Source organism: Nansenia antarctica (genome assembly GCF_963989245.1).
Source record: "Nansenia antarctica genome assembly, chromosome: 4".
NCBI classification, from domain to species: Eukaryota; Metazoa; Chordata; class Actinopteri; order Argentiniformes; family Microstomatidae; genus Nansenia; species Nansenia antarctica.
This window is the reverse complement of record NC_137689.1, coordinates 43,429,619-43,444,339: the sequence shown is the minus strand read 5'-3', so window position 1 is coordinate 43,444,339 and position 14,721 is coordinate 43,429,619. Positions and strand designations below refer to the sequence as shown.

General features: G+C 49.9%; 1 protein-coding gene across 1 annotated transcript in view; it reads right to left on the bottom strand.

The window, feature by feature from the left end:
- lamc3 (laminin, gamma 3) overlaps positions 1 to 13,346 on the bottom strand; it is a gene marked incomplete at both ends in the record, with an annotated part of 146,832 nt that extends 133,486 nt beyond the window's left edge. The window contains 1 exon segment of the mRNA XM_080529363.1: positions 12,956 to 13,346. Coding sequence (XP_080385489.1) covers positions 12,956 to 13,346 — 391 coding nt within the window.
- Between the last annotated feature and the right edge of the window lie 1,375 nt (positions 13,347 to 14,721).

The window sequence follows — 14,721 nt, the reverse complement described above, 5'->3', positions numbered from 1 at the left end:
CTACTGTGTTGAGTTAGCCTACTACTCTCAGTTCATGCTTATATTGTTTGTATCACTGCAGGGCTTCTTCATCTTTATCATTAAATTCTTAATTGACATTGAGGAGCGTATTTCTTCATGTAGAAGCCAGGCAGCCATGGTCGTCGTTGTATGCTCCGTCCCTGGCTGCGCTTCCGGAACTGAAGACGTGTCTGAAGCACTCGCCGTTGCCCTGTTGACAAATCATGGATTTGCCCATCAAAGCACATCGCCTGTCACAGCTGCGCCGGCCCCCCGAGGCCCGAAACTGGATCGGCCTAAAGTCGACGTAGGCGTATCGATTGAGGAATGGAACGTGTTCATCCGTCGTTGGGAAGTGTTCTGCACTGGCTCAGGCATAGGAGCCGCCGAGGCCCCTTTCCAATTGTTTCAGTGCGCTGGGCCTGAACTTGGTGACAGCCTGTTGAAAGTCAACCCCAACGCCGCTTCCGAACCTTTGCCACATCTAATTGCCGCCTTGCGTTCACTAGCAGTCATTCCAGTCGCCACATGTGTCCTGCGCACCGAGCTGCTCCAGTTACGCCAGGAGCGTGATGAGACATTCCGCGCCTTCACTGCCAGAGTGCGTGGGAAAGCGGAGACATGCGCCTATGTTACAGTATGTGGGTGTGGCGAGGATGTGGACTATACCGACCACATCATCCGCGACGTTCTAGTCAATGGTATCTCTGATTCGGACATTCGCCGAGAGATACTAGGGACGCCAGACATCCTTAAAATGCCAGTGAATGACGTGGTTGCACTCGTCGAAAATAAAGAGAAAGCCCGCAATGCTCTCCCGTCACCCGCCCTTTCGGCCATGTCGTCGTTCCAGCGCTTAAAAAAGAATCCACAGGCGAGCCCCACCCCGACCCCAGGCCCAGCAGACGTGGCGAAACGAGCCCTGTGCCCAGAGTGTAAGAGAACCGTTAATGGCCGTCTGCCAGCAGTCAACAGGCCGCCGTGGAGTCAGAACCGATCTCCCAGATCTCGTCGGTTCAGTCTGATGCACGCCCTGGCCAACGTCGTGGGAGTCACCGCCAACGCCATGCCCCCACGCCCATCAGACTTGAGCACCACATTTTTTCCAGGGGCGAATGGAGAAGGGCCAGGCTGAGAGACCATCCCCGAGCGCTGATCACTATCTCGGTTGACATGCCTGTCGGACCGAGTGCAGGCACCAGCGACCGTGGTTCGGTAAACGGGGCGAGGGTATCCGCCATTGTGGACACTGGCGCACAGTCGGACCTTTGGTCCCTAGAGGAGTTCATTGCCTGCGGATTCTCACGTGACGACCTGCGTCCCGTCCATCTCAGCATGTCGGCCGCCAACCGCTCCCCCATAGCTGTCTTCGCTAGACTCTCGACAGCCTCCAGCAGTGGTGGAGTGGCGTCCTGCCGCTCCATGGTGTACGTGAGCAGCTCAGTCCGGGCCATGTACCTATCCTACGAGTTGCTGCTCAACCTCGGCCTCTTGTCTATGGACTTCCCAACAGGTGACATCGTAGGGGGGCCCAACGACAAGCGTGGGTCTTACACGCCAAACCAGCCCCTGTCCGTCAATGCTACGAGGTCCACCAACTGTGGCTGCAACCCCCACAGCGCCCAGTGCTCATGTCCCCAGCGTACGGTCCCTCCGGAACGCCCTGCGGCGCTACTTTTCCCTTGCACACCAGAGAACAACAGCCAGATGAAGGATTGGCTACTCGGGAGATACGCCTAATCCACATTCAACACTTGCCCTCATCGGGCGCTGCCGTGCATGGAAGGGCCACCCATTGAAATGCATGTGGACCCCGCAGCCACGCCAAGAGCATGCCACACCGCGTCCGTTGTGCCTCTACACTGGCAACAGAGAGTCCACGATGACCTTCTCCGGGATGAGGCCCTTGGTGTCATTGAACGTGTGCCATACGGCGAACCAGTGACATGGTGCCATCGTATGGTGGTCACTCGGAAGCACGATGGCTCCCCCCGCAGGACCGTGGACCTCTCACCTCTCAACAAGTTCTGCCTAAGTGAGACTTTCGCCACCGAGTCCCCGTTCCACCTCGCACGTCGTATCCCAAAGGACACCTGGAAGACTGTCACGGACGCCTTGAATGCCTACCACAGTGTGCCCCTGCGTGAATCGGATCGTCATCTGACCACATTCATCACGCCCTTTGGCCGCTGGCGCTACACCAGGGCGCCACAAGGTTTCCTATCGTCGGGGGATGGCTACAACCGTCGTTTCGATGCGGTCCTCTCGGACTATGAGCGGAAGGAACGTTGTGTGGATGACACTATCCACTATGACACCGACCTGGAGCAGCACTGGTGGAGGACCATCGACTTCCTGACTCGTGTCGGCCGGGCAGGCATCGTGTTGAACCCGGACAAGTTTCAGTTTGCGGAGAGGAATGTCGAGTTTGCTGGCTTCAGGGTGTCAGACACTACTATCGAGCCACTCCCCAAGTACTTGGACGCTATCCGAGACATCCCCACCCCGGACTCCACGATGGATGTCAGGAGCTGGTTCGGCCTTGTCAACCAGGTGTCGAACTATGCCCAGTTGCGCGACACAATGGCTCCATTCAAGCCGTTCCTCAGCCCACACTGTAAATTCTCATGGTCACCCGAACTGGAGGAAGCCTTTCAAACGTCCAAACGTGCTATTGTTGGAGCCATCCGTGAGGGCGTGGAGATCTACGAAATGCAGAATCGCACCTGCCTCCGCCCTGACTGGTCCAGGCGCGGTATTCGTTACTTCCTGCTCCAACAACATTGTAGCTGCGCCTCAGGCATACCAGACTGCTGCCCGGGAGGATGGAGGATCACCCTCGCTGGTTCACGCTTCCTGTCCCCGGCCGAGCAGCGCTATGCGGCCATCGAAGGAGAGGCCCTAGCCGTGGCCTGGGGTCTGGAGCAAGCACGGTACTTCACGCAGGGGAGCGACAACCTCGTCGTAGTTACCGACCATAAGCCCCTGGTGAAGATCTTTGGCGACCGTACGCTAGATGAGATAACAAACTCACGCCTGTTCAGACTCAAGCAGCGTACCCTCCCATGGCGCTTCGACATTGTGCACCTGCCTGGAAAGAGCAACTATGCCGCTGACGCAACCTCAAGACATCCGTCTCCATCAGGCTCAGCGAACGGCCTCTCACTGGGATTACCGGGCGTGCCTGACGCCGTGGAGTCAGCACTTATGGCTTCCATCCGCGCTGATGCACAAGAGCTCGGAGCCGTCTCTTGGACCCTTCTTGCACGAGAAACAGCAGGTGACGCATGCCTCAGCCACCTTTTGCACCTGATCGAGCATGGAGACAGGGTTGATATGAACGACCCCGCCCTGGCAAGTCTATCACCAGTCTGTGAGTCCATTTACGCACAGGACAGCGTCCTGCTATATCACGACCGCGTCGTGGTCCCTCCATCCCACCGCGACAGCGTCCTTCGACACCTCCATGCCGTCCACCAAGGGATCTCGGCGATGGGGCAACATGCCCGTGCCATAGCCTACTGTCGAGGGATGTCAGAGGACATCCGAGCCGCCAGGTACGGATGTGCGGACTTTAACCGGAACGCTCCGTCACAAGCAGCCACGCCCCCCCTACAATCCTCACCACCGTCCACCCCATTCGAGGCAGTGTTTGCTGACTTCTTTGACTATGGAGGTCGTCACTACCTAGTTATCGGAGATCGACTATCGGGCTGGGTGGAGGTCCTATGCTCCACAGCAGGCACTGATATGGGAGGCACAGTTGGGCTGGTTCGCCACCTCCATGCGTTCTTTGGCTCCTTTGGCGTGCCGGAGGAACTTTCGAGCGACGGTGGTCCGGAGTTCACAGCAGGCCAGACACAGGACTTCCTCCGCTTGTGGGGCGTCAAACACCGTGTGTCCTCTGTCGCTTTCCCACAGTCTAACGGTAGAGCGGAAGTTGCAGTGAAGTCTGCTAAGCGCCTCCTAATGTCCAACACTGGCCCGACTGGCAGTCTTGATCATGACCGCTTTCTGCGTGCCATGATACAATTACGCAACACGCCTGACCCCGACTGCAACCTCTCACCGGCGCAGATTGTCTTTGGTCACCCCCTTCGAGGTTCGCTTTCCTTCGTCAACAGGCTTGAGAAGTTCTCGAACCCACATATCCGACCGCTCTGGCGCCAAGCATGGGCGGCAAAGGAGGATGCCCTTCGGACCCGGATGTCCCGTACCACCGAATCTCTGCAGGCTCACTCGAGGCCACTCCGCCCGCTGGCACTTGGTGAGAGGGTATTCCTCCAGAATCAGCAGGGCCAAAGCCCTAACAAGTGGGACAGGTCTGGGGTGGTGGTGGAGTCACGTGATCACGATCAGTATCGGGTTAAGGTTGATGGGTCTGGACTCCTGACTTTGCGCAACCGGCGGTTCCTCCGTGGCTACACCCCCTATGCTCCTCAGCAGCCAGCTGCTATGTCCCCTCCGCCTACGCCCCTGGTACTCCGCTCCCTACCTGTCCAACCGTACCCGGTGATGCCCCAGGGGATCGTCCAGCAGCCGGCGGATGGACCCTGTGGCGCGGCTCTGGGCTCCTCCTTGCCGGCGCCTGCTGGTGAGGCGGCCCCTGGCCTCGGGTCCCAGGGCGACCCTGCCCCCGCTGATGCCAGCCTGAACGCTTCGCTTCCAGCGTCGCAGTCGCCACTGTCGCTGCCCCGTCCTACGCGGCCTAGCCGTACAAGGGAGCCACCCAAGCACTACGAGCCCAAAACAGGCCGTTGGACGCGGGACTGAGTCCGGTTACCTATTTCAGTTTATAGCTTTCCGGACTGGGGGGGGATGAAGGGTATACCGCCGTCCACTAGGTGGCAGTATTTCGCTTGTTATGCTGTCCGGCTCAGTTAGGAGTCGGCCAGGGTATTGTTTATCAGTTTCAGACGTTCATGTAACGGTGGTTGTCTAGTAAGCTGTCCACCTAATTCCTGTAAGTCTGTTATTCTAATGTTTATGGTTAAGTTACATATTATACATTTACCCTGCGTATACTTTATACATTATATATACATTGTTATATTATTAGTAGTATATTATATTCACATGTGAGGGTTAGCCTACTGTGTTGAGTTGTGAGTTAGCTACTGTGAGTTAGCCTACTGTGTTGAGTTAGCCTACTACTCTCAGTTCATGCTTATATTGTTTGTATCACTGCAGGGCTTCTTCATCTTTGTCATTAAATTCTTGATTGACATTGAGGAGCGTATTTCTTCAGTTAATGCTAGAACAGCCATGAGGGGTCATTGGTCATTCGACCCCTGTGAGTAAAGAAAAATGTTTTCTATCTTTGCACTCGATCAAATTTCAGGACCCTCCTTTCATGACTTTACCAAGATATGTGCGTTCTTCCACCCAGTATCCTTATATTTTCAAAATCACATCAGGATAAGCTAGTATAAAGCTATTTTGCTGTTTTTCTGAGTAGGAGGCAGGCTAATTTACAAGCAGCCAACTAGTGGTCGTTGTGTGTAAATAGCAGCTTGAGCATTGTAAAGAGGGGGTCATTTGACCCCCGAGGCGGCTCTTTTAGTAAGGGGTGAGGCAATTAGAAAAGACAACAAGACTCCTCTGGGAAATTAATATTCTTCCTGCATGAGAGGAATCCAAGGATGTTATGTCTACAATAGAGTCATTAAATGGATCAGAACGGGTCCAGAGAAGAACCAGGAGGTCAAACAAAATGTAATTGTCTGCTTTGAGCCATTACTAATGTCCGCATGTAAGCCCCTCGTAAGCTTGAGGAAGCCGACGCTACTGGGCAGCAGCCATGGTGTTCCATCAGGACTGACTGAGTTCAACGCTACATCTGAGGTGTGTGGCTTTTCAGACGGCCAACAAGCACCTTCACCCTCAGTGAAGTCCTGAATAGTGTGTATGCGGAGCACACCGCTGTGGCCTCGGAGGTAAACAAACCAGAAAACCCAACCCAACAAACAAACAAACAATTCCAGAAATACCGTCCGCCTTAGAGTGGGGACTGGGCACGGAATTAAAGATGTCATTGATTTATTGATCTATCTCCGGTGCCTTATTAACAACCCATCAGCCTCCTGGGAGGAAGATAAAGAGATAAATGGGATAGACAGATGAATAGAGAGAGAGACAGAGAGAGAGAGAGAAGGTGAGGGGGAGGTGAGAGAGAGAGAGAATGTGTGAGAGCAGAGGCGTGTGTGGCTTTAATCTTGTACAAGATTTACAGTGATTTTCAACTGGCCAAATTATTAGATTCTGCCATGGCTAAGAAAAAATCGGAGAAAAGAGGAAGCTAAATTCTCCCCCGTTCTGGTAGATCCTGGGCAAAGGGGAGATTTCCTCCAAATGTTTCTGTATGTGGGGGAGATAGGGATTTGGCAGGCTCTGGAAACTTGTGCTGTAATTGGTATTGGAGTCTAATTGCGAGCACTGGGAGTAAGCCATTTTTTTGGGAGGGGGAGAGGTTGCTTTCAGCTGCATACTAAGTGGAGAGCAGTCTCGCAAGCTGGGTTCAATTAAATGATGAGGGAAGACCCACATTTCGGCACATTGCACACATCTTTCTGCTTGGCCACTTGCGGATTACAGGGCTCAGGAGTCTCAGAAGAAGAGGTGTTAGTCTGTGGTTTTTCTCCACAATCCTCTGACGTGATGAGCAGAATGAAAGGCTATTGCTTATTGATCTAGCTCTTGGCCTGATGTGACAATCAGAGCTGACATTTCTTTAGCTGACATTTCTTCAGCTGACATCATCAACAGCCTTAACAATTTCATCCCACACAGTTTGGTTTCTCCTTGACTTGGTAGTGTTCAATGATTTCCAGGCCTACTCATCGATAAAGATTCATGCTTGGCGTTGCAAGTCAGCAACAACGGCATTCTTACATACACTTAGTCGGCCCTAACAGTACATATTCTTCTTCTTATTATTATTGTTTATTTGGCAGGGACAGTGTATATCAAAGAATGCACCAGAATTAGCCAAGAAGGCTAGTTTTCATCCATAATCCCGGATGTGTCTTAGACACTCCTAGCAGGGCCAACACACATGTAGAGGAATGCCACCACCCACTGATACAAGGCTAATGACTCTCTCTCTCTCTCTGTCTTTTTCTCTCTCGTAAGACTGACAAGGCAGCAGGCGTCTCACACAGTTAGACTTCCCCTCTTGTCTTTCCAGCCCAGCGACGCTATCTCTCCTATAGCAGCTCTGAAATAATTTAGGTTTCATTTACTCTCTGCATGAGCTGAGTTGAGTCCTGCTGACACAGACAAAAGAAGCTGAAGGAAAGTAAGAGAGAAAAATGAAACCTTTGAAGTGGGTCCCCTCTGATTATATTATAGTCTAATTGCAAAGGACATTAGTGGACTTTTCTTCCTCCGGAATTTTTTTTCCTCGATGGCAACTTTTTCAGTCTGTCACGCACCAGCCTGTTTATATATGTGTGTGTGTGTGTGTGTGTGTGTGTGTGTGTGTGTGTGTGTGTGTGTGTGTGCGCGTGCGCGTGCACGTGTGCGTGTGTGTGTGTGCGCGCGCGTGTGCGTGTGTGTGTGCGCGCGCGTGTGGGTGTGGGTGTGTGCGTGCATGTGTGTGGGCGCGCGCGTGTGTGTGTGAGTGTGAGGAAACAGGGGGGCAGGTACTTCACACAATCCACAGGAGAAAATGCTGTCCTGCACGTCTTCAATAAATCAATAGTGTTTAAATAAGGATTAACATATTATTTTGCATAATTTAGGTTCACGCAGAGGTCGAAAGAGTACTGAAATATTATACTTATTATACTATACTATATTATACTTATTATACTATACTATATTATACTTATTATACTATATACTATATGTGACACAGTCTATGATGGTGACACAGTATATAATGGTGACACAGTCTATGATGACACAGTCTATGGTGACACAGTCTATGATGGTGACACAGTCTATGATGACACAGTCAATGGTGACACAGTCTATGATGGTGACACAGTCTATGATGATGACATAGTCTATGATGACACAGTCTATGGTGACACAGTCTATGATGACACGGTCTATGGTGACACAGTCTATGATGGTGACACAGTCTATGATGGTTACACAGTCTATGATGGTGACACAGTCTATGATGGTTACACAGTCTATGATGGTGACACAGTCTATGATGACACAGTCTATGATGGTGACAGTCTATGATGGTGACAGTCTATGATGGTGATACAGTCTATGATGGTGACACAGTCTATGATGACACAGTCTATGATGGTGACACAGTCTATGATGGTGACACAGTCTATGATGCTGACACAGTCTGTGATGACAGTCTATGATGCTGACACAGTCTATGGTGACACAGTCTATGATGGTGACACAGTCCATGATGGTGACACGGTCTATGATGGTGACACAGTCTATGGTGACACAGTCTATGATGGTGACACAGTCTATGGTGACACAGTCTATGATGGTGACACAGTCTATGATGGTGACACGGTCTATGATGGTGACACAGTCTATGGTGACACAGTCTATGATGGTGACACAGTCTATGATGGTGACACAGTCTATGATGGTGACACAGTCTATGGTGACACAGTCTATGATGGTGACACGGTCTATGATGGTGACACAGTCTATGGTGACACAGTCTATGGTGACACAGTCTATGGTGGTGACACAGTCTATGATGGTGACACAGTCTATGATGGTGACACAGTCTATGATGGTGACCCAGTCTATGGTGGTACAGTCTAGTCTGTGGTTATTTAATGGGGTAAGTGGAATGGAATGGAATGGACTTTATTATATATATATATTTTTTTTTTTAAGTGCCATTACGAATAGCGTATTTTCTTCCTCTTCCTTGCAACTTTTGTGAGATATCGCCTGCTAAACCGTACGACAACTCATTGACTGACCGACTAGAGAACATTGGCCTAACACACTTTTTCCCATGTCATCTGCCGGTATCACAAATGACCTTTCTGCAGTCCGTCACACGGCACCTCTTCCATGTATAAGCATATTTCTCTCCTCCTAGGAAAGCGTAATTGCTAGTGTACGCAAGGTGAAATTAACACGTGCGCAAATCAATGGCGCGGGGAAATTAGACGTGACAGCACATGCTTGAAACAAGCTGCAAGAGGAGCAGATCGTTGGAGAATAATTCCCGAAAGAAACAAAACCCCTGGCTAATATTGGTCTGTATATTTGTAATGTTTTACATCCCTGCTGCATGTATGTGCAGAATTGCAATGGGCTTTTATGTTGACAACACGGTGCAGCAGATTTCAGTCACGCTGCCGCATGCTCCTGGAACAAACTCCCTGAAGAAATCAAACGGGCCAAACCCTTAAAATATTTAAATCTAAGCTAAAAACCTTCATGTTTTTGCAGCAGTTATGATTAAACACAAACACTTCTATCAATGTCTTTCATCCATTAACTATTGTCTTATTAAATGTTTTATCTATTTTTCTTCTTATATTTGCTTTTATTCATTGCTTTTATTCATACTCTTGCTGTATTTTTGAATAATGTATGTAAAGCACTTTGATTTGCCCCTGTTGTATGAAATGTGCTATACAAATAAACTTGCCTTGAATTTGCCATTTAGGCAAAGGCCGTGATGAGAGTGAATAAGACCCCGGTGATGACTTGCGTCTTTCCCAAACCGAGCGGCAGACGTTACATCGGAGCTGGGGACGGAGGATGTGTACGTCTGCCTCTAAGGGTCAGACACTGGGTCACCACACAGCTGCAGGGCCCACCTTATTTGTTAGTGATTGTTGTTAGTTCAATCCTGAAAGGGCAGACTGAAACTAAACTCAACCATCGCTGCACTAGACTCAATATTTACAGCTGTGTTTACAGCCGGGTTCATGTTTATGCCTTCCGTGGGTTTAGGAACAGACTTTCTTTTTGGTCCTCTTATCTGTAAGCTGTCTAGGGATTACATCGCTGAAGTGTCTGCATTTGTGATTGAAAGAGAAAATACATTGCCTCTGCCGTTCGTTGAGGATATCATGTTTTAGGCCTCCGGCGATATGAATATCGTACCTCGAACTGCTTGGAGGTTACAGCATGTGCTGATATATTAGTTGTTAGTACTTTGTGTGCTTCTCTGTGTTTATGCGTTGTGTCTTATTGAGGACAGGTCAGTGACGTGGCTGTGAGGTTGCCGTGCCAACTTTGGCAGGCTTTTATCATCGTCTTACATCTCGAGACAGGAAGTGTCTTTCTTTTAACATCAGTGAATGAGAACCAGCTGCAGAGCTGTGTGTGTGGTGTGTGTGTGTGTGTGTGGTGTGTGTGTGTGTGTGTGTGTGTGTGTGTGTGTGGTGTGTGTGTGTGTGTGTGTGTGTGTGTGTGTGTGTGAGTGTGGGTATGTGTGTTTGTTTATCACGGTCTTTGTGGGAAAAATCTGACCCCAATTCCATACCACCAGACCGCCCAGCGCTCTTTTTTATTTTTCTTCTCCCTCATCATGTTTTGTTTACTCGCCCGGCCCCCCCTCCCCCTCTCCTCCTTTCCTCCGTGCGCAGACACATTTCTGACCTGGCTGCAGTGTGTGTCCCTGCGCCCCGCTGGTGTGCTTCTCTGTGTTTATCGTCCCAGCGTTTGCCCCTATAGACCCCCTCAGAGGGAGCTTGTTTTGTTTGGAGAGCCAAAAGAAAAACAGCCATGTGGAAGGCCCCCCCCCCCCGCCCCCAACCCGCGACTGGACCCCAGATGGGCCTCGGGAATTCAGTATAGAGGAAAAGTGCAACCTGGGCAGAGAGAGAGAGAGAGAGAGAGAGAGAGAGGAGAGAGAGAGAGAGAGAGAGAGAGAGAGAGAGAGAGAGAGAGAGAGAGAGAGAGAGAGAGAGAGAGAGAGAGAGAGAGAGAGAGAGAGAGACAGGATGGCGGATGTCAAATTGAATCTTTTTTTTCTTCTGTTACACAAACAGCCTCTCTCTCTCTCTCTCTCTCTAGTGATGGCAGGCAACCAGGAGTCCAGGAGCGACCCAGAGGCGATGGGCTGAACCATGTGACCACGCCGTAGACCGAGGAGGCTAAGGCCCACAGGGTCTAGGAGCCAGGGGATGTTGGATTTTGAAATAGTAAGCTACCCAGACTGTACAAAGATTCCAGACAACAACGTCTGAGAGCCACAGCTTCTCTCCTCAGTAAAAAAAAATCTATGAGACTGAAAGACTAGCTTCCTGCTCACAGACCATGTGACTCAAGCAAGAGTCCCTCCACCCTTCTAGGTTGGGCTTTTTTTCTGTCATCATTTTCTCTCATCTTTCTCTCATCCTGTCATCTTTTTTATTTTATTTTTTACCCTCACTTTTTAGTAGTTTTGTTCCACCTAGGGTGAAGGGAAGTGTGTATTCAGAGTTGTCAGGGAGAGTTCCCTACTCCGCCACCACATCTATTCCGTGTGACTGATGGGTCGAAGCCCTTGCCGCTCACTCGATGTGTCACATAGCGGAAGACGAACGGGAGGAAGAGTCTTTAGAAAGAGAACGCCGGTCTGGAGGGAGAATGGTTTGCTTCCAGAGAATGATTCGTAACGTCAACTGTCCACGGAGTTAGATAGTGACACATCTATCTATCTCTGTCTCTCGGACCTAAAAACCTTTAGCTATGGAATTGTGTTAACATCCTAATAGTGTCCTATCCTCACCCTTGAGTCATTAGAAGCACTTTAGTCATCATGATAACATTTATTCGCATCATGTCATGTGATATCCCATTCTGAAAATAGCAGTTGAGCATTAGCCGTGGTTGCTGCATTAGTGGGAGAAATGGTATTAGCAGAGAGATGGACTATTAGTCCCTAATGATGACATGTTTGTGCTCCCTCTCGTCTCCTTCCCCCCCCCTCTTCCCCTCTGCTCTGAGAGACTAAACCGCCTTGGAGAGTGAGCTCTGAGCCCTATATTGGATGCGTCTGTGTGTTCTCCTAATGTATTCCTCCCTAAACCACTTTAAAAGGTTCCCAGACACAGACACAGCCTCATGGCGGTATGCTTGCAATTACTTCCAACAATGTGACTTTAAGCCATGTCTAGGGGCGAAGTGGGTTTTTGAAGACGGAGCTTTGAATCATTACAGCGGGGATGCGAAAGACAGAGACAGCTGTTCCTCATTGAAGACTTTCCCCTTTGTGTGACTGGCACAACAGAGGATTATGTTTCTGTGAGTTGTTTGACTGTCATCGCGTCGTATTTCTTAAATTGTGAAATAGTTTGACAGTGCGACAACTTAACGGGTGCAAAGGTGGACTCGACAAAAAGTTTTTGTTGGCGATGCCTAGAGGGTTTCCGACATCAATCTAAAACACATTTTCACAATCCAAAAGCCTGCGTCAAATACTGTGTCGCGTTGTATAAAGTGTATCGATCGAGTGTACTGACACAGCGATGATGTGAACACATGTTCTAACCCTCAGGTGATCTTAGAGGTGTATGGACTTCTAATCAGCTCTGAGTCAGAGTCATAGTGAAGACAACCTCAGTGTACAAACGCAGCCCGTCCTCTGATTTCCACCTCCACCAGCGTCCCCTGTAAAAGGGTGAACATTGGTCTTATTCCATTCCATGCATTACAACAACAAGCCCGTCCTCGTGATTTCTACCTCTGCCAGCCTCCGCTGTTTAAACTAGAACAGCTGTGCCTCTTTTACCTACTAAAAGAGCCGGCTCTTTACAATGCTCAATCTTCAAGCTCAAAAATGGCAAAATAGCTTTTATACTAGCTTATCCTGATGTGATTTTGAAAATGTAAGGATACCGGTTGGTAGAATGCACATATCTAGGAAAAAGTCATGAAAGGAGGGTCCTGAAATTTGATCGAATGCAAAGATATAACATTTTTCTTTACTCACAGGGGGTCAAATGACCGATGACCCCTAGCAGCTGTTCTAGTGTTAAACGGCGAGCGTTGGCGTTAATGGCGTTAGCCTTACCTAGCCGCAGGGTGAGGTTGACGGAGGAGGGGTGCTGGACACCATAGAACATCGACTGGCTCTGCCACCAGGTGGGCTCGTCCTCCGTGTTGAAGTCGTTCAGCAGGTCGGCGCCGTGGCTGAGGGCCGGGTCGGAGGCGTCGCAGCGGTGGCAGGAACGTGTGGAGCCCGTCTGCATGCAGTACTCCTCCGGCGGGGAGCCGCACGCGTTGGAGGCGTCCATGCTGTGGTTGAACGCCGCGTTCTCAAACCTGGGCATGCAGCGGCTCGGGGCGCCATCTGGATGGTCGGAGCAGGAGTCCATGGCCCCCAGGACCCCCGGGGTGAGGCATTGGACCAGGAGGAGGAGGGTGAGGAGGAGAGAGCGGGGGATCTGTGGTGGAGTATCCATTTTTACTGACACTCTTGTACAGAGTCACACCTAAGGTAAAAACGGACTCACACACATACGCGTACAGTACATGCGTACGTACACACACACACACCAGGCGAGCACGCACGCACGCACGCACGCACCCACACACACACACACACACACACACACACCCCCACACACACACACACACACACACACACACACAGACAGACCTTCACACTAGAAGAGTAATCCCCCCATATATACTCTCTTTTCTCAGGCCCTGTGTCCTTGGTGCCTTCTTTCTCTCTCTCTGTCTCTCTCTCTCTCTCTTTCACTCTCTTTCCTTTTTCCCCTTTCTTCTCCAACATGTGTTTCCCCTTCTGTGAAACTACAGAGAAGTTACCCAGGGAACCCCACTCGCCAGGGATAGGATGAGAGAGTCAGGGGAGGGGAGGAACGACAGAGGGAGGGAGGGGGGGGGTAAAGAGGAGAGAATCCGGAGCTTGGAAACTTCCCCACCTACTGGTCACAACGAGAAGCGCAGAGTCACCAGGGGAATCTGCAGAGAGAACAATTGAATCAGATGGAAGAGGAGAAAAAAAACAAGTGTGATAGCCGTTGAATTACACTTTGAATAATGTAGCAGGCAGGACAGAGGCTGTTCAACTTCACGGGCGCATCGTGCCTGGAAGGCGAGCACCCAGGCGCCTGTGCCACTTATGGTGAAATGCAATCTCATCGTTATGGTGATGAATGTTTTGGCGGTTAGCATCGCAGCAGGGAGTTCTGGTAAATGCTGACTACAGCGAAGGAAGTTCACAACCAACCTGCAGCAGGCCAAAAGTGCCTCCTTATAACGCTCTCTAAATGCCGCTAAAAGCTCTCTGCGCTTCCAAGGGACACTTAGAGAGAAAAAGGGGGGAGGGACATTCAAGAATTTCAAAGGAAAGTGAGCGAAATTGGATTGGCTATTTTTCCTTATCTACTACCGTTCGACAAGTGGCCCGATTTTAATTTAATTTTTTTCTTTTTTCATTTTTCTTTTTTCCATCAAAAGTTTCCGATACGATGATGAAAAATCTTTTTTCGGGCAAATGGTCAGTGAACACTATGAGTTTGGTGATGAGTCATAGTGGGAATAGAGTGAACCTCTGTATGAGTGAAATGGATGACATTAGCAGTCACAAAAGACAGGTTGAGAAAGAGTGTGTGATATGAATGGAGAGACGGACAAAAGGATTGAGCGGAAAGAGAGAAGGAGGCTGATGAGACTGTAAGAGCGCTGTAGGAGAAAAGAGAGAGAGACTGTGAAAGAGAGGGAGGAAATAAAAAAAAAAGACTTGGAAATATGTATGGCTGCAAGGAATCTGTGTGTGTGCGTGTGTGCGTGAGAGAGAGAGAGAGAGAG